General features: G+C 40.8%; 2 protein-coding genes across 2 annotated transcripts in view; both read left to right on the plus strand.

Moving 5' to 3' along the window:
* Positions 1 to 22,515, plus strand: part of LOC118404398 (solute carrier family 12 member 8-like) — a 43,273-nt gene that overhangs the window by 12,423 nt on the left and 8,335 nt on the right. Inside the window, exons 2-16 of the mRNA XM_035803467.1 lie at positions 4,954 to 5,265; positions 7,789 to 8,157; positions 8,836 to 9,027; positions 9,758 to 9,989; positions 10,477 to 10,678; positions 11,978 to 12,065; positions 12,970 to 13,116; positions 13,693 to 13,956; positions 14,344 to 14,353; positions 14,526 to 14,662; positions 14,811 to 14,846; positions 15,245 to 15,476; positions 15,948 to 16,036; positions 16,569 to 16,686; positions 17,218 to 17,275. Coding sequence (XP_035659360.1) covers positions 5,101 to 5,265; positions 7,789 to 8,157; positions 8,836 to 9,027; positions 9,758 to 9,989; positions 10,477 to 10,678; positions 11,978 to 12,065; positions 12,970 to 13,116; positions 13,693 to 13,956; positions 14,344 to 14,353; positions 14,526 to 14,662; positions 14,811 to 14,846; positions 15,245 to 15,476; positions 15,948 to 16,036; positions 16,569 to 16,686; positions 17,218 to 17,275 — 2,339 coding nt within the window. The 5' untranslated portion in view covers positions 4,954 to 5,100. The remainder of the gene's footprint in view (positions 1 to 4,953; positions 5,266 to 7,788; positions 8,158 to 8,835; positions 9,028 to 9,757; positions 9,990 to 10,476; positions 10,679 to 11,977; positions 12,066 to 12,969; positions 13,117 to 13,692; positions 13,957 to 14,343; positions 14,354 to 14,525; positions 14,663 to 14,810; positions 14,847 to 15,244; positions 15,477 to 15,947; positions 16,037 to 16,568; positions 16,687 to 17,217; positions 17,276 to 22,515) is intronic.
* LOC118405138 (tripartite motif-containing protein 3-like) lies at positions 18,450 to 21,444 on the plus strand. Its single transcript, XM_035804557.1, has one exon. It carries the CDS (start codon positions 18,602 to 18,604, stop codon positions 20,600 to 20,602), a length of 2,001 nt encoding a protein of 666 aa, XP_035660450.1. The 5' UTR covers positions 18,450 to 18,601; the 3' UTR covers positions 20,603 to 21,444.

Genomic DNA, 22,515 nt, shown 5'->3' on the forward strand with positions numbered 1-22,515 from the left:
GCTTGACACCCTGCTGACAATAATCGTGATAACCGGTCCGAACGTTCAGAACGGTTCGGGAGGCACTGTTGCGTGTCCTGAGATCCGCCTGTCCCTGGCCAGATCCAGGGCAGTTCTCTAAGTCTAACCTTTCATATTACGAAGGATGAAGCGTCCAAATTTCTCAGGGGAACATGACACCGACCCCTAGATTGTGCGTCACCATCCCCAACCCCTATCAATTTGCGACGCACGGGTAGTGCATAGTCTCTCCTTCTGTAAGTGTAACGTGCTGGATGCAGCCATCCACGGCGTTTCTTGATCCAGTCGTCGCTTCGACTAACGAGTAATATACTTTCGAATTTTTATTGTACGTTTATGCTCTTAAAGCTAAGTACAGGTCAAAATGATAAAGTAGTTCTAACGCTTCTAACAACAATATGCATATAAAATGGTGGCGTTAGATGTTCGGCTAACCGTTCCCCGTGTCCTGTTTTGGATACCGTACTCCAGCGTGACACAGCACTGTACTTGTTTTTAGTCCCACTTTCTTGATATAATGTCAAGGGGAATATCACTGGTCAAACTCAACACGTTTTCAGAGAGTCGATTGAAGTCTCGCTGCTACAGGTCGTCCAACAGGTGATCCAACCAGGTACTGCTCACAAGTTCCTTTCCGGCCAAAGCATGCGCTTTGACTCCAAACGATGGTGGAAATTTTGGTAAGTGAGAAACATTCAAAATATTGCACTTCACAAATCGTGTTAGGTATTGTCCACAAGGCGAGATAATGCCGGACGCCATGAAAGGCAATAAAGATGCTAAATACATTTTCAACATTATCTCCCGTATTATTGCACATTTGGACAGAATCGTCGCTTGGTACAATGACGGTCAATCGAAACGTAGCGCAACTCAATGTCGTCTTATTTGTAAAGCGCCAGAGACAATTATTTAATCATAGGGTAGAAAGATTATATTTAGTTGTACAGAAAACAATGGTGGTCTGTAACTTTTCCCCGCCCGTTTTAACGCCGTGCGAGCATGATCAATCCCGAGTCGTATGGTGAAGACCTCAGGTGCCAGGGTGACCTACAATAGCATTGTCGTTTATTCTTCTTATAGTACTTTATTACACTGCGCTTGGAAGACAACGATTTTATTGGCGTGGGCAATGTAGTTAGTAAATCAAACACGACAGCAGAACGGACAATATAGCGTTCGTGTGATTTAGAAACGAAATACGGCGTGCCGAATTCTTATTCGCCATGCCACTGCGACTATCCAAGCGGTATCTGCTGTTACGTGTTTAAGACTTTTTTCTCATTTATCGCTAGAGAAAAATAAAGAGACAAACAGGACTAAAAAATATTCATTCTTCATGAGAACAGACTTCGTAACAATGACTTGTTCATACCTATAGATATTCATATGTCTGTTTAGTTATAGACCTTACGAAAGTCGCTTTACTTTTGTCGTGTCAATAAAGATTTTATATGCTGCATGCACGGCATTTGGTAGTGTACGAGATACGATACAAAGACTGGTACTTCGTGGCAGATTACCCTTTAATAATGGTCGAGAGGATAAACATGTAGGTGTGATCCGCGTACTCAACGCTGCATGGGCGTGATGGGCAATCCAAACTGTGCAGGTCGCGTACTGTTCCCTGGCCGGCTTACTCTTCTCATCCTCCTAACGCCCGGTCCCCAACGGCATTTATACAGTCAGGAATAAATGACTGACGGTACTCTGCTGTAGGAGAATGACTCCTCTATTCATTCTATTTCTACGGTTTTCCAGCGACCCGGAGTCTGGTACTGGTAGAGACTAACATTTTCCTGCAAGGAGAGAGCAAGCCGACATGCAAGTCGGCAAGCAAGCCTGCCGACTTCATTAGACAAACAGGCATTTGTCGCAGTTCTCCCAGACGTATTTTCCCGTCCATAAAACTCGGACAGGGCCCACAACCTAAATTATGTCACAAAATGTGGCAATATGTAACTGCGAAAATTTTGGCATTGTCTTAATCACGTGGTTGAACAACGTGTTTTGGCTCGCCATATTCAGATGAATTTCCAAGAAACTTGATAGTGGGGCATAGGATTTCAGTTTCAGTTTCTTACAACCAATCATGTGGCTCATTATTTGCAGTGAAAATCGACGTCTCCGGCTCATTTCGTACAAATCGTAGCGATTGACTAGCCAGTAAATAGATTGTCCCACACTGTACACATCAAACGGCTGCCGCCAGCATGGCGCCATGGCAACGGCCAATGTGTGGTGGGAAGACCACCAGAGCGCCGCTCACGTGCGCCTCACAGGCGGGATGTCAATCAACCCGCTGTTTATTTCAGCGGGTGCAGCCTGGAACTGGGGTCGCCGTGTTTTCCAAAATCATCTCGCACACTGGACAGCCGGGCTTTCTGAGCAACGTTCGCACATGCAAAAAAACTGCACTGAGTAGCGGAGCAGATTCTTCAAAGGGTGACTCAACACTGTAAGCTGGAAATTGGAAAATGAACAGCATTTTATAAGTGTATGTAAACTTTACTAGAAGACCCATCAGTTGGTTTTTGCTACTCTATTGAGTATTGTATTATACTCTACTCTTCACTTCAGACAGCCGTGCGTGGTGACATATATGTACAAGAAAACACGTCACCCATTCATTAGTCGCGGCCAAAATATAATATAGAAGAAAAGTTGTAGATTTGAAGGTAGAAAAATCTCAATTTTTTAAATTTTCATAGTACATTTTGTATTGTTCTGGCGATAGTGCAACGCTATTACTATTAGTGTTCGCCCGCTCTGGCTGTTGCCCCGCAATAATGGACGTAATGCATGCCTCTAACAATGTCTAATAGTCTCACCTACGGACTATACTGCTCTTCTGGCCGCTGCGCCTAGTGTACGGAAGGGGGCGCTGTCGCACGGCTTCATACAATTTAGGGACTTAGACAAAATTTGGCAGGGCGGCGGCAATTTTTTCTAAGTGTTTTACGGCGCCCGAAGCGTCCGGCGGTCCTGAACTGCCGAACGTGCTGAACCACTAAATGACGGTTCACCGCCCGGCGCTCGGACTGGCAGCCTCGCGGGCCGGACGGCTTTGACGTAGGCGGACCTCTCGGACTGCCCTCGGACCGGTCCGAACCGTTCGGGGCGAGTTGATTTTCACACAGGCAGTTTTACCACACACGTAAATTTGTGTACACACCCTACATGTTGTACATAAACACTTTCCTCACTGGGCTGTCGGTACAAAGTCCCTCAGTACTAATCAGGCTTTTACATAATCTTCTTTTCAAATTAATGAATAAATAACCCCTCTAGTAATCATATCATATCCATTGTCCTATATTAACCTTATCCACTCATGCATTGAATTTCTTTTCACTTTATTTTTGCTGCCATTTAAAGCTATAATAAATACCTTGCCATATACAAATGTTATTTTGCCCTTTAGTTTATTATGCATGTTTATTCCTAAATCTTATTCTTAAGTCTTAAATACCTGTCCAAATTTGGTCAATGCAGGATATATCCAATGAACGCTGAATGAATGCCAGTGTACATAAGCCCTGTGTATTGAATTTCTTCTTGTTTTTGCTGCCATTTAAAGCTAAAATACCTTGCCATACACAAATAAATTTTTGCCATTTACACGTAGTTTGATGAATGCAAGTTTATTTCCATCTAAACCTAATAGTAATACATGTGTACCTGTCCATTTGATCAATGTGAGATCTATCCAATGAATGCTAAACGAGTGCCTGTACTTTAAGCCCTAAGACAAGACAGCACCATTAACAAATTGGACCCTTTCATCGCTTGGTACTTTTCAGTATTGATTTTGTCTGTAGAATGGGACAGGCTGTCACCAGCTAGCGCTGTTTGTGGGAGGGGCGAGGGTTCAAGGACGGAGGAATTCTGAATTTCTATGTATTTTTCAAACTGCAAACTTAAAGGAGAAATGCTGTTTGTGGGAGGGCTGGCGTTCAAGGACAGAAGGCATGCAGAATTTCTATGTAATTTCCGCTGTAAACTAGTAAAGGAGACATGCTTGTACTACTAGTACTAGTGGTTTTATGCAAGTCTCCTTCCAAAGCTCAGTTCAATAGTAGAAACTCTGGGGAAACTCTGGAGAAACACCCTGCAGAAGAGGATATACTCCCCGTGTGTATCTTCCCATTTTTTCCCTAGTCAAAAGCTTATTATAAGTACATACCATTTTTATAATTAGAGTCTTTGGTATGACTTGGCCGGGGATCTAACGACCTACCGAATGCAAGACGAACACTCTATCCACTCGGCCATTGCACCAGTATTTCAGCACATGGTGTTTCTATGTTTAATTTCTTAGTGTAGCAGAAGCTGCACAATGTGGTGTAACTCTGTGATTTCTCGTTAGTATTTCATCAACAATCCTGTCTCCTCTGCTAGATAATACCCCATCCTTGTGCAAGCCTTTCTCATTAGTGTTCCCTACCATGTTTCCTTAATTTGATCATTATATTTCTGTGCAGTGTCCTAGCTATATAGGAGTAGGATTGGATTGAATCTTAGCATGCTAGATGTATGTTTTCAACAAATTTTATGGTAGATATCATATTCCAACATATGTTTAACTCTAAACCAATGAATGTTTGAAATATTTCATTTCAAGTCAAGAAATTTTCATGTTTTCATGTTGTACTTTGATTGGGAAAACATAAAATTAAGAAAAAAATCTTCAAGGTTTTTCAACTTTCAAATGTAAGAATACTTAGATTTGTTTTCATTATTTTTTAAAAAATCCAATAACCAACCAATCTAATTGGTCATGCCTAAGGACATCATTCAAAATAATTACATTCTGTATACACGGTAGGATTCCTCATAATACACCACTGCTCTGCCTTACATCCAACTCCTCCAATGATTCCGTTACCATGGCAACCATTCTGATGATGTACGTCCTTCCCCTGTTGCTAGGCAACCAGCTCCGGACGGACGTCAGTGCTACCATGATGTGCTAATGCTGCTATAGTGGGGGGATCAAGAAAGGAAAAGAAAAATCAAACGTTACGGAAGAGGGAACCGAGTTAAAAACATCCGCTGATACGTTGTCCGTTTTTCAAGATGGCGGACGAAAGCGAGACGGCGAATCTCGTCGGGCCCAAGGCGGGCGGCAGTGGGAGGAATCCGTTACAGTGGGCGAAGTTCGGACTCAGCGAGGAGAGCGGATCGCTGAATCAGCAAACTGCCAAGGGGGAAGCACAGGAACTGTTCGACGAAGAGGAAAAGGTAATTAATATTTTTAAATTATTTTGATTTTTTGATAAATAGATAATATTTTCTTTTGCCTGCTTTTTATGATATACCATATGTTTGACATGTGGTACTCTTTTATATGATGCACAATTTTATAATGATTTTCTTTTGCTAAGTACTGCATACAATTATTTTCTTTGGACACAACATATGATTTTATATGATGGACAATTTGATTTGAATGTATAGTTAATTTTCAGACTAAATGATTGAATGGTTTTTAGGGCTTGATTTTGGTGCAACATGTAATATGATTTGCTGAATGTTATGGATGTGCAATATTGATGAAGAAAATACCGACTGACTATATATTATTTTGCATGTAAATTTAAAGATTAATGTGAAGATTACCCTTACTCTTGATATTTCCTATGCCAGCATTCAATTACTATTGATATGACATATGCTTGGTATGTGGTACTTATTCATATGATGCACACTTTTATTTGCATAGTTGACATTCATTTACTAAAATGATTCTCATTGTTTGCTTGCAATACAAATTTGTAACATTCAAATTGCACATCGTAAATACAGACACCTTGCACATGATTGTTATACATATTTGTGCATAAAAATCTAAATGCCTGCCCCCAAACCCATCAAACTTGTAGGTCACATTCTAAACTAGTTGTAAATCAACAGGTGTTGGCTTAATTGGAGATTGACGTCATTGGAAAATGGGGTACATGCACTTCCAGGGATTTAATTTTTGATTCAGGGTTTCAAGTATTCACGTAGAGTCGAACATTTGGTTGCATACACAGGGCTCGAAATACCACCTGCATATGCAGGTAAGTGCAGGTAAAATTGGAGCTATGCAGGTATTTGTGATGTCTACCTGCACCTAACCTGCACTGGTCCATTTATGTCCTGTGATGTTGGTATATGTGGATTGTTTTTTGCTGCACTGACTTTTACAACTCATAAAAGAAAACATAGCAATCATGGTTCCTCAACGATTCTAGTATGGTCCATGCTTCCTAAATTCAGAGTTGTGCAGGTAAAATTCGTCTGGTGCAGGTAATTTTTCAATGTTACCTGCAGGTGTGCAGAAAAAAGGATTTCAAGCCCTGATACTGTAGATGCATTTAAGTCTGCAGGGGCTAAAAGCCTTTTCAGAACTCATAACACTTGGATGTAGAGTAACATCTGTAACATTGGCATGAATACACAGATTGATTTTAACACGTGAAAGTGTAATGGACAAAACTATACCTTAATCTTAAGTTTAAAGAAATCTAGTCAGTCTCCAAGGCTTAGCATTTTTAAGTTAGACCTTCAATCATGTAGAAATCAGTCAATAGAAGGCTGTTCAGTACCAAGGACACAACACACTTTGTGTTAAAGATACGAATGTACATGTACTAGTACGATGAGTGTACCCAGTGTACAGTTTTCTTTGTATGATTACACAACTCAGCTGAACAAATACAGGAGCTATTTATAATGGTTTTTGAAACATTTTAGTTGTGTCAACACTTGAAGCAATACCTGTGTCAACATACCTGAAAACCTGTAATGTTGTATTTACCTACTGGTATTTCTGTACCTAAATTTGGCAAAACTATGTTGTTGGAGATTTTTCAATTTCTTGATTTCCTATTGACCTAGTTAGTTATCAAATTCAGAATAGTTCAAGATATTTATTGATATAAAATGCAATAATGTTGAGCATGAAAAAGAATTCAGATGTACTTAGTTCAACTAATCTTTTATGGCATGTAATATCATGATGCCATTTCACACAATTGATTTATTTTAAGTGATCCTTAGACCAATGTTGAATTGATTGATGACAAATTGTTATCTTAGATTAGAGGTTTTTATTTTATATGAGGTTTGAAAGTTGTTTTAAAGCCCATAAATTTCCCTAAAATTAGTTTGTAAATAGTGTAATATATACCAGTAGCTACCCAATAAACATAACCTGGTGAGTCAACTATTTGGGTCAGGTAAAATTAATAATTTATCAGGCACTTACCTGTAGTGTATTCACCTGCGCTTTTTCTCATGCCCAATTAACAAAGGCATTCAAAGAGTTGTATGAAGAAAAGTCCAAACTGAATCACCCCCTTATATAAAAATGGTTTGTTCCAAAAAATAGGTGACATCCTTCTATGAGGCTCAATGTACAACATAACACTTAAACATTCAAAGATCAGTTTGGCAAAAAAACAATATTTTATGACTTGCAATGTCAGTAGATAGATAAGCTTAAACAATACATTGTCAAACAATATTTTTATGATCTATATTTATGATTTATATTATTTGAAAATACTCACACCCAAAGGTTAATTGCAAGGGAACACACTGTATAAACTTAAGGTTAACTTACAAATATCTACCAGACCTTGGCCATGGTGTACACACATTACTAAGGTGTTTGACTTCAGTCTTTGGAGGCAGTCCCACATTTTTGATGACATTGTCAAGTATTTCAAATCACATTTATTTATGTTTAAAACAATTCCAAACTTGTTTCCCCTGTAGAACTCAGGAGAGACCAGGAAGCCATGGTGGAAGTCCAACTTCTTTATCACAGAGCCCGTCTTGTTTGGGACATGGGACGGAGTCTTCACCGCCTGTATGATGAACATCTTTGGTGTGGTGCTGTTTCTGAGGACTGGGTGGATGGTGGTACGTTTGTTTATTTGTTTGTTTGTTTGTTGTGTGGGACGGAGTGTTCACAGCGTGTATGATGAACATCTTTGGTGTGGTGCTGTTTCTGAGGACTGGGTGGATGGTGGTACGTTTGTTTGTTTGTTTGTTTGTTTGTTTGTTGTGTGGGACGGAGTGTTTACTGCCTGTATGATGAACATCTTTGGTGTGGTGCTGTTTCTGAGGACTGGATGGATGGTGGTACGTTTGTTTGTTTGTTTGTTTGTTTGTTGTGTGGGACGGAGTCTTCACTGCATGCATGATGAACATCTTTGGTGTGGTGCTGTTTCTGAGGACTGGATGGATGGTGGTAGGTATTTGTTTGACTGTTTGGTAATTGGCAGATTGTATCCAAATTGTATGGATCCGTACATATTTACGACATTTGTCCTTCCATCCCTATTTGGAATTTCATTGCTCTGGATGAACAAAAATATTTCAATCATTTCACTCTTCTTAAAAGAAAGAAATTGGTACTCCATGACACCTTGAGCCCCCAGACCACCATCAACATACAACTGTAAGATGAAGACAAGATGTGTCCTCAGAGTGCAGAAAACAGCATTTCAGTCTAGTTTTTAATGCACTGGTCAAAATGTTTTTAAACGTGCTGTAAAAAAAACCTATTCATAGCTCAGTTGTTTGTCCTCACATATTTTGAATCAAATATTGAAGAGGTAACACTTTCCAGAAAATGATATTTGAAGACATTTGAAAATTCTTTTTCACAACCAGGGATTGTTACCTTCTTCAACATACATCTTTCTCACAGCTTCTAACTGGAGTTCTGATTCTCGTTGCTATATGTTATAAGCCGATGTAGTTGGCACTTTTGCTATAAGAAGACAATCCCAGCTAAGTAACATATTCCTGTTGCAGGGTAACGCAGGAATCGGCTTGTCGATAGTTATCGTATTCATGACCATCTCCATGGCCCTGCTGCCCATCCTGTCGGCGATCGGTGTGACGGAGCGATGTCACATGGAACACGGCGGGTTGTACTTTCTGCTGTCCCACGCGCTCGGAGGGAGAGTCGGGGGCAGTGTCGGATTCCTCTTTGTCTTCGGCCAGGTGAGTGCGAAACTAGAAACTCTGTTCTTTGGTAAAATACATCGGTGTGACGGAGCGATGTCACATGGAACACGGCGGGCTGTACTTTCTGCTGTCCCACGCGCTCGGAGGGAGGGTCGGCGGCAGTGTCGGATTCCTCTTTGTCTTCGGCCAGGTGAGTACGAAACTAGAAACCTTTCTCTCTGTTCTTTGGTAAAATACATCGGTGTGACGGAGCGATGTCACATGGAACACGGCGGGCTGTATTTCCTGCTGTCCCACGCGCTCGGAGGGAGGGTCGGCGGCAGTGTCGGATTCCTCTTTGTCTTCGGCCAGGTGAGTGCGAAACTAGAATATTTCTGTTCTTTGGTAAAATACATGTTTTTTGATACCTAGTTTTTTGATAGTTTTATGATACTTAAAAAGACAGGAAAGTTTTACAACTATCAGTAGTTTGAGTCCTGGATTGTATTTCACTCAGTTGCCAAAAATTGGCCTTGACCAATAATAATCGACACCTATCCACAATTAATTATACGAAATGCAAGAACAATCGGATCCAGAGGTTCTTGCAATTACAATCCCTCCAAGTTCTTAAGTTATCAGATGACCAAACATATCTGGAAATACAGACAGATGGACAGAAACACTCACAGACACACACACACACACATATATGCATTAAAAACAAAACCTCAATTTTTAATTGAGTTTGATAGTGATTATAATGACCATGATTCTTCCTCTCCAGGCTGTTGTCTGCTCGCTGTACTGCACGGGTTTCGGGGAATCCTTCGCGGAGGCGGTTGGATGGAACAACGAGTGGGCGGTGCGCGGCATCGCCATAGTAACCCTGCTGGTGTTGCTAGGCATCAACCTGGCCGGGGTGAAGTGGGTCATCAAGGTGCAGCTCCTCCTAGTGGGCTGCCTCGGTATTTCACTGGTAGACTTCATCATTGGGACGTTCGTCAAGACTGACATAGGTGGGTGCGAGGTCTTTCTGTTCTTCTCTTTAGTATCATTGGCTTTTTATCTTTTGATGCTTAACAGCCTTCCATTGACCCATACTCTACTACCGAGTTAAACCAATATAGGGAGCAAAGTATTATTTTGTGTTTTTCTTGTGTGTACGTCTGTCCATGTTATAGGCTGTCTGTATGAGTGTGTCTGTGTACGCGTGTCTTTTGAATTTGATCTGTTTGTGTGCTTCTTTGATTCCTGATAATAATATATACCACAATGCAGCTTGTTGTACAGTTTCACTGGGTTGTAAAACCTGTTTGTGGGACTGGAAGGTCAGAGTGGCGAAGTCAGCCATCTCTGATTGCCTTTGTTAGTTATTGCTTTGTCTACAACTGCCAGTGTGGTGGGGTATAGTGTAGAAAACTTCCGTAACAAAATGGGACTGATACTGATATTATCAAATACATCTTAAAGACCCAAATTCAAAGTTCTTCGTTTTGTTCACAGCTTCAGGTGTGGTTGGATACAGCGTGGAAAACTTCCGTAACAACACGGGACCTGACTACATCCCGGGTCAAGACTTCTTCACGGTCTTCGGGGTGTTCTTCCCCACGGCAACGGGGGTCATGGCCGGGGTCAACATGAGTGGTGACCTGAAGACCCCCAACAGGAGCATTCCCATTGGCTCTCTGACCGCCATCGGAGTCAGGTAAGGAGCATTCCCATTGGCTCTCTGACCGCCATAGGAGTCAGGTAAGGAGCATTCCCATTGGCTCTCTGACCGCCATCGGAGTCAGGTGAGGAAGTACAGAATTTGAGGATTTACACAAATCACTATTGCGACTATCATTTTTGGGCCATTGGGGGGCTGTTAATTTTGTATCACTGTTGAACCTTAAAGGATAACACACCAGTTTTATCTGGACTGTAATGTTAAATCCACTCACACCGGGAAGGACCCCATAACCCATGGTCCACAGGGAAGCGTTTCGAAGATGTATAACGTACTCAGGCACAGTTCTGTGGAATAGTCTGAGGGAGAACGTGAGGCTGGCGCCCTGTCGTCGTTTAAGAACTTGACTCGACTAGAAATTATGTAACTATGGACTATGAGATGGACTGATATTGTGTTGAATACGAAAGTATCTATGGAATGTTGAATGTTGATGAATTGTATCTTTTGTGTAGTGCATTGTATTTAGAAGGTATTTAGACCTCTGACCTCCTCCACCCTTGAAATCTTGAAAAACGGCTCAGGCCGAATGATGTATCAAGGTTAAATAAAGGTAAAAAAAAAAACCTTTTCGGTAAGTGTTGCAGGTTCTTTTACTTGCTCAAGATGTGGCTCTCCTCAGACTTCGGCTTTGTGTCCCATCCAAAAAGGCGGCAGTTTAACCAGAATGTAGTTAAGTGGTCATTTTCAACCGGGTCAAGTTCTGTGTCTTTCCCAAAAGCACCACATTGTGCAAGTAAAAAAGACAGGTTTTTCTATCCCTTTAAGAATTGCTCGTATTAACATAATTATAGGCACGTTGGTGTCTACTAGAGATTCAAACTCCTAAATCTTTAGAATCTGAGTAAACTACACATAGTAGTAACATCAGGCTTCCATACTGCCATTTAGCAGATGACAGCTTTACCTAACTGTACCTTACCGTATGTCCCCCCAGCACAAAAAATAGACACAAACACCCACAAAATATGATGCTTCCACGCCTGTTGGTGAAAAAATAACTAAACTTTCATCAAAAACCCAACTGAAGGCTAATCAGCTCCAAGGACAGACATGCTACAGCCAATACACCATGTCAAACAGGAGTCATTGGTCTTACATGCTTTAAAGTGCCTATTTCAATGAAAAATTAAGGATGTAAGAGTGGAAAGATATATGTGACTTAAACTTTGGGTCAGTGAAAAGTTGGTTTTATAGGCCAGTAGATTGTTTGAAGAGCAAGTAATTTTTTAATAAAACTTGCCAAACCCTTAAATTGTCTGTATATCCCCCCAGCACAATCCTGTACGTCTTGTTTGTGCTGCTGCTGGGAGCTGTGTGCACACGGGACGGGCTTCAGGACGACTTCATGATCGCTGAGAAGGTCAGTACAACAGTCTACAACACTGTACAACACTCATACACCTCTGTAAAAATCAGCACTTCAAGTTTGGACAATCCACTAGCCCTATTGTCCCGGGCAAGTGAAAATGCTGTTCGCGCAAGCGCATGTCCAACCCCACTTGCCCGATCGGGCAAGTAAGACTTTTTCATGGGTTAGATTTTGATACACTGTAACTTTTCACAGTCATGGTGTCAAGCATTGGTAAACACAGAAAAATAGAGTCAATGATAAAAGAATTCCATTGTTGGAAGTGAAAATACACATAAAAAATGTCATTTGAATTCCGGCCAAGTGAAAAGTTGGTTCGGGCAAGTGGATTTTTGGTGTACTTGCCCGACAGGACGTCAAGTGAAATTTTGAAAACTTGTCCAACCCTGCACTTCCAAACCCGTTGAATTGCGTCTGACCGGCCCATTGAGAACAGGTCTGTTGAACAACTTTGGGAAGACTGAGTCTCACAAAGTTAACGCTCCTGAATGTTGTCAACACTTGCAAACACCTGGGCACATATTATTAGTTTGGCAAATTTGCGGAAAATCATGTGAACGGCCATGTGAATGCCATGCAACAGCGGTGAAAACAGTGCAGATTGGCCACAACAATGTGAAAACAACAGTGAAAAATAGTACAGTACACAGTGTCAATTATGGGATAAATTATCAAAGGGACCACAAGAAATTTGCCAAATTGGCCAAGTGGTCAGTGTATGAAAGCGTGTAAACAGTTGTTTGTTTGTTTGTTTACTCCCAGGTATCAGGAGTAGGTGTGCTGTGGCTGCTAGGCTTGTACATCTCTTCGCTATCCTCCTGTCTGAGCGGCCTGTATGGAGCGCCGAGAGTTCTGCAGCGTGTAAACAGTTGTTTGTTTGTTTGTTTACTCTCAGGTATCAGGAGTAGGTGTGCTATGGCTCCTAGGCTTGTACATCTCTTCGCTATCCTCCTGTCTAAGTGGCCTGTACGGAGCCCCGAGAGTTCTGCAGTGCATCTGTAACGAGAACGTCATCCCTGTCATCAAGGTCCTCGGCAGGGGGGTGAGTAAACTGGCAGTTTTCTAAGAACATCACAACAGTATTGCAAACATCAATATTAGAAATGAAGTTTATTATACAGTAGTTAAAAGTATTCACTGATACAGATTTAGAATCCCTGTGATTATCACAGTGTCAAACTTAAGGAAATTACACATGGATAGAAAGAAATTTATTGTGATGTAAAATCTTTTCAGTTACAGTCTTATGTTTTCTCTAACAAGTTGCTTTCAATTGTCAATGTTGTGGAAAGTGAAGATATCCTGAGGCTTATAATTGATTGGAAGTAAAATTTTACCTTGCTTACCAAAAGCAAGCCTTTTTGGTCTAGATTTTTTATAGGGTATTAAGACAACTTGAAAGATAATAATATAAATGATCACAAAATTTAGGATAAGCAGGAAACTAGGCCAAACTTTCTAGGTAATCGACGAGTTTTGTCTCCCCTACAGCGAGGGCCCAACAAGGACATTGCTTTTCCTGACAATAGAGTGGCTCTTACATAAACCGCACATTTTGTACATTAAGACAAATGTACCCTTCAGTTTAGGTGCTCAACAAGTTTTGTTTCCCCTACAGCGAGGACCCAACAAGGAGCCCTTCCTGGCCATCTTAGTATGTGGCTTCATCTCCTTCTCCTTCCTGTTTGTTGGACAACTCAACCTGCTCGCTCCGATCGTAACCATCAACTTCATGCTTACCTACGCTATGGTCGACTACGCCTACTTCGCTGTGGGGATGAGCTACGATATGCATCTCAAACGGAAGGAAAAATACGAGGGAAACGGCGATAAGAAAGAAACTGAGAGTTTGCTGTCGCATGTCATCGACAAAGGAAAGAAGGTACGCTTAGCTTATTTGTTCTAGTTTTGCTCACCTACGCTATGGTAAACTACGCATACTTTACCGTGGGGATGAGCTAGGACATGCACCTCAAACGGAAGGAAAAATACGAGGGGAACGGCGATAAGAAAGAAACCGAGAGCTTGCTGTCGCATGTCATCGACAAAGGAAAGAAGGTACATTTAGCTTATTTGTTCTAGTTTTGCTCACCTACGCTATGGTAGACTACGCGTACTTTGCTGTAGGAAAGAAGCTAAGACATGCATCTCTAAAGGAAGGAAAAATACGAGGGAAATGGCGATAAAAAGGAAACGGAGAGTTTGCTCTCACATGTCATCGACAAAGGAAACAAGGTACACTTAGCTTATTTGTTCTAATTTTGCATAGCTACGCTATGGTAGACTATGCGTACTTTGCCGTGGGCATGAGCTATGATATGCACCTCAAGCGGAAGGAAAAATACGAGGGAAAAGGCGATAAAAAAGAAACAGAGAGCTTGCTTTCGCATGTCATCGACAAAGGAAAGAAGGTACATTTAGCGTTATTTGTTCTAGTTTTGCTCACCTAAGCCATGGTCGACTACGCCTACTTCGCTGTGGGCATGAGTTACGACATGCACCTCAAACGGAAGGAAAAGTACGAGGGGAACGGTGATAAAAAAGAAACGGAGAGTTTGCTCTCGCATGTCATCGACAAAGGAAAGAAGGTACATTTAGCTTATTTGTTCTAGTTTTGCGTAGCTACACTAGGGTACGTAGACTATGCCTACTTTGCCGTGGGCATGAGCTATGACATGCACCTCAAACGGAAGGAAAAATACGAGGGAAACGGAGATAAAAAGGAAACGTATATAGAGTTTGCTCTTGCATGTCATCGACAAGGGGAAGAAGGTACTAGCTGATTTCTAATTTGATTATTTATTGTAATAATAATTATGTATTTCACTAGGGAACATGTTGCTTATACTGGTGCTTTGCTTTGTCACCTGGAGAGATAACCTCAGAAATAGCATTAACATATCAAGATAAAATCAGTTCTAAGGTAAAGTTACAAGGAATAACAACCATCAATGCAAGTTCTTTAATTAGTACAATCCAAAGTAACTTAATAACAAATACATAAGTTGAGATCTTGTTTTACGAAGTAAGTTAATCAAGGATGGAATATTAACAATGTTGAATGTTTGTTATCAATCTGCTAGATAATTAAGCTATCTTTGCATTTCATGCATTGTTGTCCCTGTTGAGTAATCGTGTTTCCTTCCTAATTGTAATTTACTGTATTTAAGGAGGGGGAGGAAAAAGCCGCGACGAACGGTGTTGGACCAAAGTACGGCACGTTAGAGGAACCGAAGACGGGGAGTTTGATCGACACGTCCGAACCTAAGACTGCGGAGAAGACTGTAACTAAGGAGCAGATGGCAGATGAGCTGACGTCTTCAGCGATAGAGAAGGAAGGGGATAAGAAAGGGGAGGATGCGGAGAAAGGGAAAGATAAGACTGGGGATAAAGATGAAAAAGGTACAAGACATGTCTTTATTCTTTCTTCATCATAACAGTTGTGTTTGTTTTAACAAGAAAACATGTTGGATGAGAGTTTGCAGCTAGTCTAGAAAAGGATGTTACATATTAATAAAACATATATTCATTTCTAATTTAGTTTCAGGGTTGGACATTAAGTGATGATGTCACAAAATGTCTTTTCAGTGGTTGAATCTGTAGCAGTTCTATCTGTTTTTGTTGTGGATTAGAGTAAGTTGTGTATAATTCTAACAACAGGGCTCAATATAGCATACTATTTATTGCTAGGTTACCTCGGCCCAACTGTAGGTTACATTAAATTTGAACATTACAGGTTTAAGGCCCCAATCTCCAACTTGCCAACTGGGTATTTGAAAGCTTGAACAGCTTGTATGGCATGCATTAGGATTAGTTATATTATCGGGCTATCATGCACAGTGCTTGGAACTAACCTGCACTCTTCTGTTTCAGATCCTCCGAGAACGTTCCACTACGAGATCTACAAGATGCCGAGTTCCTGGTACTCCTTCCTGTGTAACAGATGGATCTCTTTAATAGGGGTGAGTTTGCTTCTTAAGTTTTAATTAAAGACAGGTGTTTAAACATCTATATAGAATAAGTAGCTAAGATAGCAGTCCTGCAGTCATTGAATAATAAAAGGTAAATGCTCAGTGTTTTTAAGAGTTATAGAGTCTTTGACAGAAGAAGTAAGGTACGAAGTTGCTTTAATTTTATTATAGTTGTATACACACTTGTTTAAAGCACTGATTGTTTGAATGGACAAATTGTGAATGAAAGCATCAAAACGTAGTGTTTCTTTAATTGTGAAAATTCTTCCCAAGTGATACTAGTGTTTTCAAAGCCGTCACAAGAAGTACCACAATCACGAGCAGTAAACACCCCAGCATCCAGATGTCAATTGCTCTCGATTCATCAAAAATGCAACAATGCGAGATGAGCATCAAGCAATTTGATGTTTTATTTCCTTATGTTAAACATAGTCCGACAACATTTTTTTATATTTGATATATTATCATGAAGATTTTTAAAAATCATAATTTTGCCAGTCTAATCCATTATTTTCCCTTCCAGGCGATAGCGTCTTTAGTGATCATGTTTGCCATCCAGTGGGCCTATGCGCTGGCGAACCTCGCAGTATACGTACTACTGTATGTCTACATAGGACAGGCCAACCCTGGGGTATATCCTGGTAAGTACAGTTATAACATGGCAGTATACGTGCTCCTGTATGTCTACATAGGGCAGGCCAACCCTGGGGTATATCCTGGTAAGTACAGTTATAACATGGCAGTATACGTGCTCCTGTATGTCTACATAGGACAGGCCAACCCTGGCGTATATCCCGGTAAATATGCTCTATTCTAATTTTTTATCTCTGTCTGTGTTCTGACCACTTAAAGCTGTTGTACAACTAGAGTACACAATGTTTTTATGTTACTTTTTGTCCAAACTCAAGGCCCATAAACAGTTGCAAAAACTGAAATTGTGCTTTATTGTGAATAAAATTTGTTATCATATCAAAAGTTTGTTCTGACCACTTACATGTACAACTGTTGTATGATTAGTCTAAGAGGACACAACAGCATTACTTTAATACTTTATCTGAACTCGCGTCCCAAAAATGGTTGCAAAAACTGAAATTGAAATGAGCAAATAAAACTTTAACAGTTGTGATATTGATGGGTGTTGATTTCTGATATTTTTAATCCTTTTTCCACAGGTTTGACTGACTTCAGCTTAATCCAGTGGATAAAGACAACGTTCCAGAGTTTGTGCAGGTAAAGGTTCACTTTCAACATTCTTTTTTTATCAACTTTGCAACCCACTTGTGCCTTTGTTTGTTAGTCCAGCAGTTTGAAGATCGGAAATTTCGTGTCTTTGCTCACAACAAGACTTCCAAGCTGCAAGTCAGTCTGTAAAACTTTTAAGCTTCTCTAAATATCTTGATTTCTTGTTGATCACTAAATGAAATGTATTACTAAGTTCTTTAGCTTTAGATGAGGCCAACCATATAGATTTCTTTTTCTTGGTCAGTGAATAAGCCATGTGTCATTCTAACTAATACTACAATGATCCAAACCTGGGACTGGCCAGGTATTATCCCTGAAGGGTGCAAAGTTTGGGTATAAAATAAGGGAACTACAAATTTTGACCCAGAAACCATTAAAGCTGGTTTGCTGATTGTAACTGGTCACCAAAAATGACAAAGTTGCATTTTCAGTCACATCCCATGCATGGCATTGTTCTGACACCATCTATTAACTATAGGGGACTGTTAGAAAATACAGGTGTGGGAACATAGGGGTGTTAGAACACATAAAAAACTATAGGGGTATGACTATTAGGGATAGCACCTTTCTTGTTCCTGTTTTAAACTGGATTTTATAGAATATGTCCAGATTGATTTATACAGTATTAAGTGAATATTGACACATTCCTCCCATCTCAAAAGCAAACGGGCACCTGACCAACACCTGCCTGGCTGTAAAGTTATTTAGTAAATATTAGTTACTACGGTAATGGTTGAAATCATTTTACACTGAAGCATAGGGGGTTGGGTATACATCATTGGAAAATAACCTGAATAGCCATTTTCCCCAAGGTTTCTGCTATTATTTTACAAATTTTGCCAGTGAAACAACTGAAATATATCTTTTATTGTGTATTAAAATTCTTCTGGCTTGATGACTATCAAAATGTTTTAAAAATTACCCTAAGTTTGTACATTGTGTACATGCATAAAAATGCTATTATGATGATCTAAATAATGATATTTTCCTGCCACCATTGATGCCAGTTTAATCCATATTGAAATTTATTTTAATGGAGTAAGTAGAATATTTAGTAAATGCAAAAAGACAGACTCTAAGACTGTTGGTGAGCTGCCACCAAGCCTCCACATCTACGTGCAAGCATGTCTAACCCTCGGGGAACAACAGACGATAAACTGGATAGTGAGTGAGTGTGAAACATTCGTCTTAAAGATACCTGAAATATATTTTTTTTATTCATTGTCTTCCCACTTCCCCAACTGTTGGACTAGCCCAAAGCAGACATGTGTACTTTGGATAAGGGTGGGGCTGCCACCTAGCAAAAGAAAAATCATGGCGGCTGCACCGTCAAGTTTGGGGACACAATTCCATGAAGAATTGACCTGCAGCATCTGCCTGGAGCTGTTCACCAGGCCCAAGGTGCTGCCCTGTCAGCACACCTTCTGTCAGGACTGTCTACAGGACCTTGCAAGTAAGCGAATGCCCTTAATACAGGGCCTTGCAAGTAGCAGAGTGTCCTTGCTACAGGGCCTTGCAAGACGAGTTCCCTTGCAGTGCCCAAACTGTCGTCAGCAGGTCAGGCTGCCACCCCAGGGGGTCACAGGTTTGCCAGACAACCACCTGGTGACAAGTCTGTGTGAGAGGCTGCAAAACCAGGCCACACTGTCAGGGGAAACAAAGGAACAACCCCAGTCTGGAAACAGGTGCAGCTTACACCCCTCAGAGGAAGTCAAGCTCTACTGTAAACAGTGTAACATGCCAGTTTGTAGTGAGTGTTGTGAAGAAGGCCATGATGGACATCAGACCAAGGGCCTTAAAAAAGCTGCACAGGAAAGGAGTTTGACAGTCCAGGCCTTGATCAATGAGGGGAGGAACATTCTGGAAAGTTACAGTAGCTTCATCAGAGATCTTGGAGAAAAAGAAAAAACCCTGATTGAACAGAAACAGCAGACAGACAACAGCATCATTCACGCCTACAACCAAATTGTGCAGAAACTCACAGAGAGAAAGGATCACCTCTTATCTGAATCACATCAAAATCACAGTGCGAACTTGGAGAAAATACAGACTGAAAGGGACAGAGTTTTGCCCGATGTTAACGATCTGTCTGCTGCCTGTGATCGAGCAGAACAAGAACTGCAGCAGGGATGGGTTGGATTCCATAGTCAGAAAACATTTATCTTAACAGAGATGGTGGAAAAGTACAGAGGAAAAGCAGCACCAACTCCTGTACAAACCCAGCCTGCTGTCTTTCAGCCCACAGACACCCCAGTGCCAGAATTGGGACATGTGACGGTCCAGTCTCTCCCACCTGCACCAATCCCAGCAGCACCTGCACCAATCCCAGCAGCATTTGTAGCAGGGGGTAGAAGTCATCACAGAAGGAAAGGAAAGCATCAACCTGCACCAATTCGAGCAGCTCTCGCACCAATCCGAGCAGCACCTGCACCAATCCAAGCAGCACCTGCAGCAAAGGGCACAGGTCATCACCAGGATCAGTCTCAGAGGGTGACATTTGGTGGAAAGGGATCAGGAACAGGACAGTTCAATGGTCCATCCGGTGTTACAGTGTCAGATGAAGGGGAGATCTTTGTAGCAGACTACTGGAACCAGAAGATCCAAGTCTTCACCCTGCAGGGAACATTTGTTCACCAATTTCCAACAGTCGTGTCAGGTGAAGAGAGAGTGACCCCACAAGATGTGGCCATGGACAGGGAGGGGAACCTGTGGGTGGTGGGCGACACACGGTCTGCTGAGTTTGCTGTGCAGTACAACAAACAGGGCAGTGTGCTGAGAAATTTTGACTTACAGAAGACAGGGTGGCACAGAGGAGTTGCCGTGGACACCAGGAGGAACCACATCCTCATCACACAAACCACAGGAGACTGGCATGGTGAAGTTTTTGTGTACAGCCCAGATGGGACACTTGTGAGAACTGTGGGTCAGCAGCAGGGGATGAAGTATCCACAGTACATCACTGTTGATAGGAAAGGAAACATTCTTGTGTCAGACTGTAACAATCACTGTGTCTATGTGTACAATGAGGATGGACAGTATCTGTTCCAGTTTGGATCCTTTGAGAGAAATGGTCAAGATCAGCTGTACAAACCCCGTGGCATCTGTACAGAGAGTGCAGGTAACATCATTGTGGCAGACAGTGGAAACAACCGTGTAGAAATGTTTGACAAGACAGGAAAGTTCCTCAAGTTCATCACTACAGACATGGGCAAGCCATGGGCTGTTGCCATGACAACAAATGGACAGCTGGTGGTGACTTTGTGGGATAAATACTTCTTTAAGAACAACCACACAGTCTGCATATTTCATATATAAGGACATACTGACTTAATTTTATGGTTAACATCCTCAAAACTAATGCACACGAGGGTAAAGAAAAAGAGAAAAATTCTGCAAAACATTCAGTTCATTCTTTCCCAGGCTTGGTTTGTCTTATGTTCACCTCCAGTAAGACTTCACATGTAAGTGACAATTGTCGCCATTTCAATAAAAATGTTTTTATTGTCATTCTTGTTTAAAGAGGGGAACAAGGGTGCTGTGGCCCCATGCCCTGACTATGTGCCCCTTATCCTGGAGAGCAGATCCTCTGGCATGTATGAAATTATGATTAACCAGAGGTGCTATTGGGTCATATGTGGCCAGATATTTTGGGGAAAAGGCGAAAACCAATGTGAGTGCAAATCCATGAAATAAAGTCAGTGTGGCCTAACTCCTGCCTGACTAACCAATGCACCTTGACAGTCCTGCATGTACAATATACATGTCATGTATGATAAAAAGGAAAGACAACATTGAAAATTGAAAACACTTTTCCTGCAGGTGATCTGAAAGTAGACTTAAGTATGTTAGAAACGACCTGATAAATAAGCCCTATTCAGTAATGAACATGGCTACTGTTACAATTTGAGTTTGTTTAATATACACTATCATGTATTCACAATCATGTAATACTGCAGCTGTAAACAGCTCATGAGAAGATGAGAAAGCTTGTTATGGATGAAAGTGTACTTTTAGCCTTTAGGCCACACCAATTTTATCTGCTGTTTCCCGGATTTCTCGACCATATTTTTTGGTATTTGAAAAAAAAAAAACTTTTAAAAATGATGGCCACACCTTATTTTGACAAAATTTCACTGCCTCTCCTTTCTCAAATTAACTATGGGCCTCAAATTCCAGTAGCTGTACGTGCCTATTTTGGACGGTACGTTTATCATTTTTCTTCAAACTTTGGACTTTGCTACCAGAGACCCCAAAATGTTGAAAGTTTAGGTTTTCCTGTTCAATCTCTCCTACCTCCGACTTTTAAAGTGTTTTTTTTTTCTACCAACTGACCCAATTTTTTCCGAAAAAATCTGAGAAACAACAAATAAAATTGTTCTGGCCTTAGCCATAATGATTGATGGTCATTATTGATGCCAGCCAAAATCCAAATTTGAAGATCAAAGGTTGAAGCACAAGACTTTGGTCCCAAATAGCCACTCCTGTCAGCCTGTTTAAACAACTAAGGTTATCCAAGACATGCTTGGAACTTATCTGTTGAATTTCTGTGTTACACAAGAACTGAACTATTCTGGCTCACAGGAGCCATGAGTTTGTGATTGCTGAAATTTGCTGTTTTGTGAGGCAGATTATAATTACTGCATTTTGAGTATAACTGCCCCCCCCCCCCCCTCCAAAATAAAATTTCCATGTGTGCGTTTGGAATTATTTTTTGTTGTGTGTTTCGAGCGATTTTTTAATTGTTAGTGATTGAAGTGATTAAAGAGATAGTACCTTAAATGGTTCAAAATAACATTTTTTCCTGTTTGAAGCCGGATTTTACAGAACATGTCCAGATTGATTGATTGAATATTGTCATACTCCTCCTAATAGAATTATATCCCCAAGCAAACAGACATATGACCAACACCTGTCTGGCTGTTTAGTTATTTAGTAAATAAGTTACTTAAATGGTTGTAATCATTTTACACTTTAGCAGAGGGGGGCTGTGGATATTTCTGGAAAATGACCTAGTTCCTAAGTTAGTTCCTAGTTCCTAAGTAGTTCCTAAGTTACAAATTGGTTTATTCTCATGTTATTATTGTCTGTAGTGTGGCAGAGATATCTTTTATCAATATATATTCTTAAAGATTTCAAATAGGCTTGAAGCTGGCTTCACCCCGGGTTGATACACTGTGTACATACATAAAAAAATTTGAAAATTAATGATCCAAGAAATCCTGTCACAT

Source organism: Branchiostoma floridae, chromosome 17 (genome assembly GCF_000003815.2).
Source record: "Branchiostoma floridae strain S238N-H82 chromosome 17, Bfl_VNyyK, whole genome shotgun sequence".
NCBI lineage: Eukaryota > Metazoa > Chordata > Leptocardii > Amphioxiformes > Branchiostomatidae > Branchiostoma > Branchiostoma floridae.

What these genes read in the sequence shown, in the direction of transcription:
- LOC118405138 (XM_035804557.1), top strand. Translation starts at nt 18,602, where the DNA reads ATGGCGGCTGCACCGTCAAGTTTGGGGACACAATTCCATGAAGAATTG.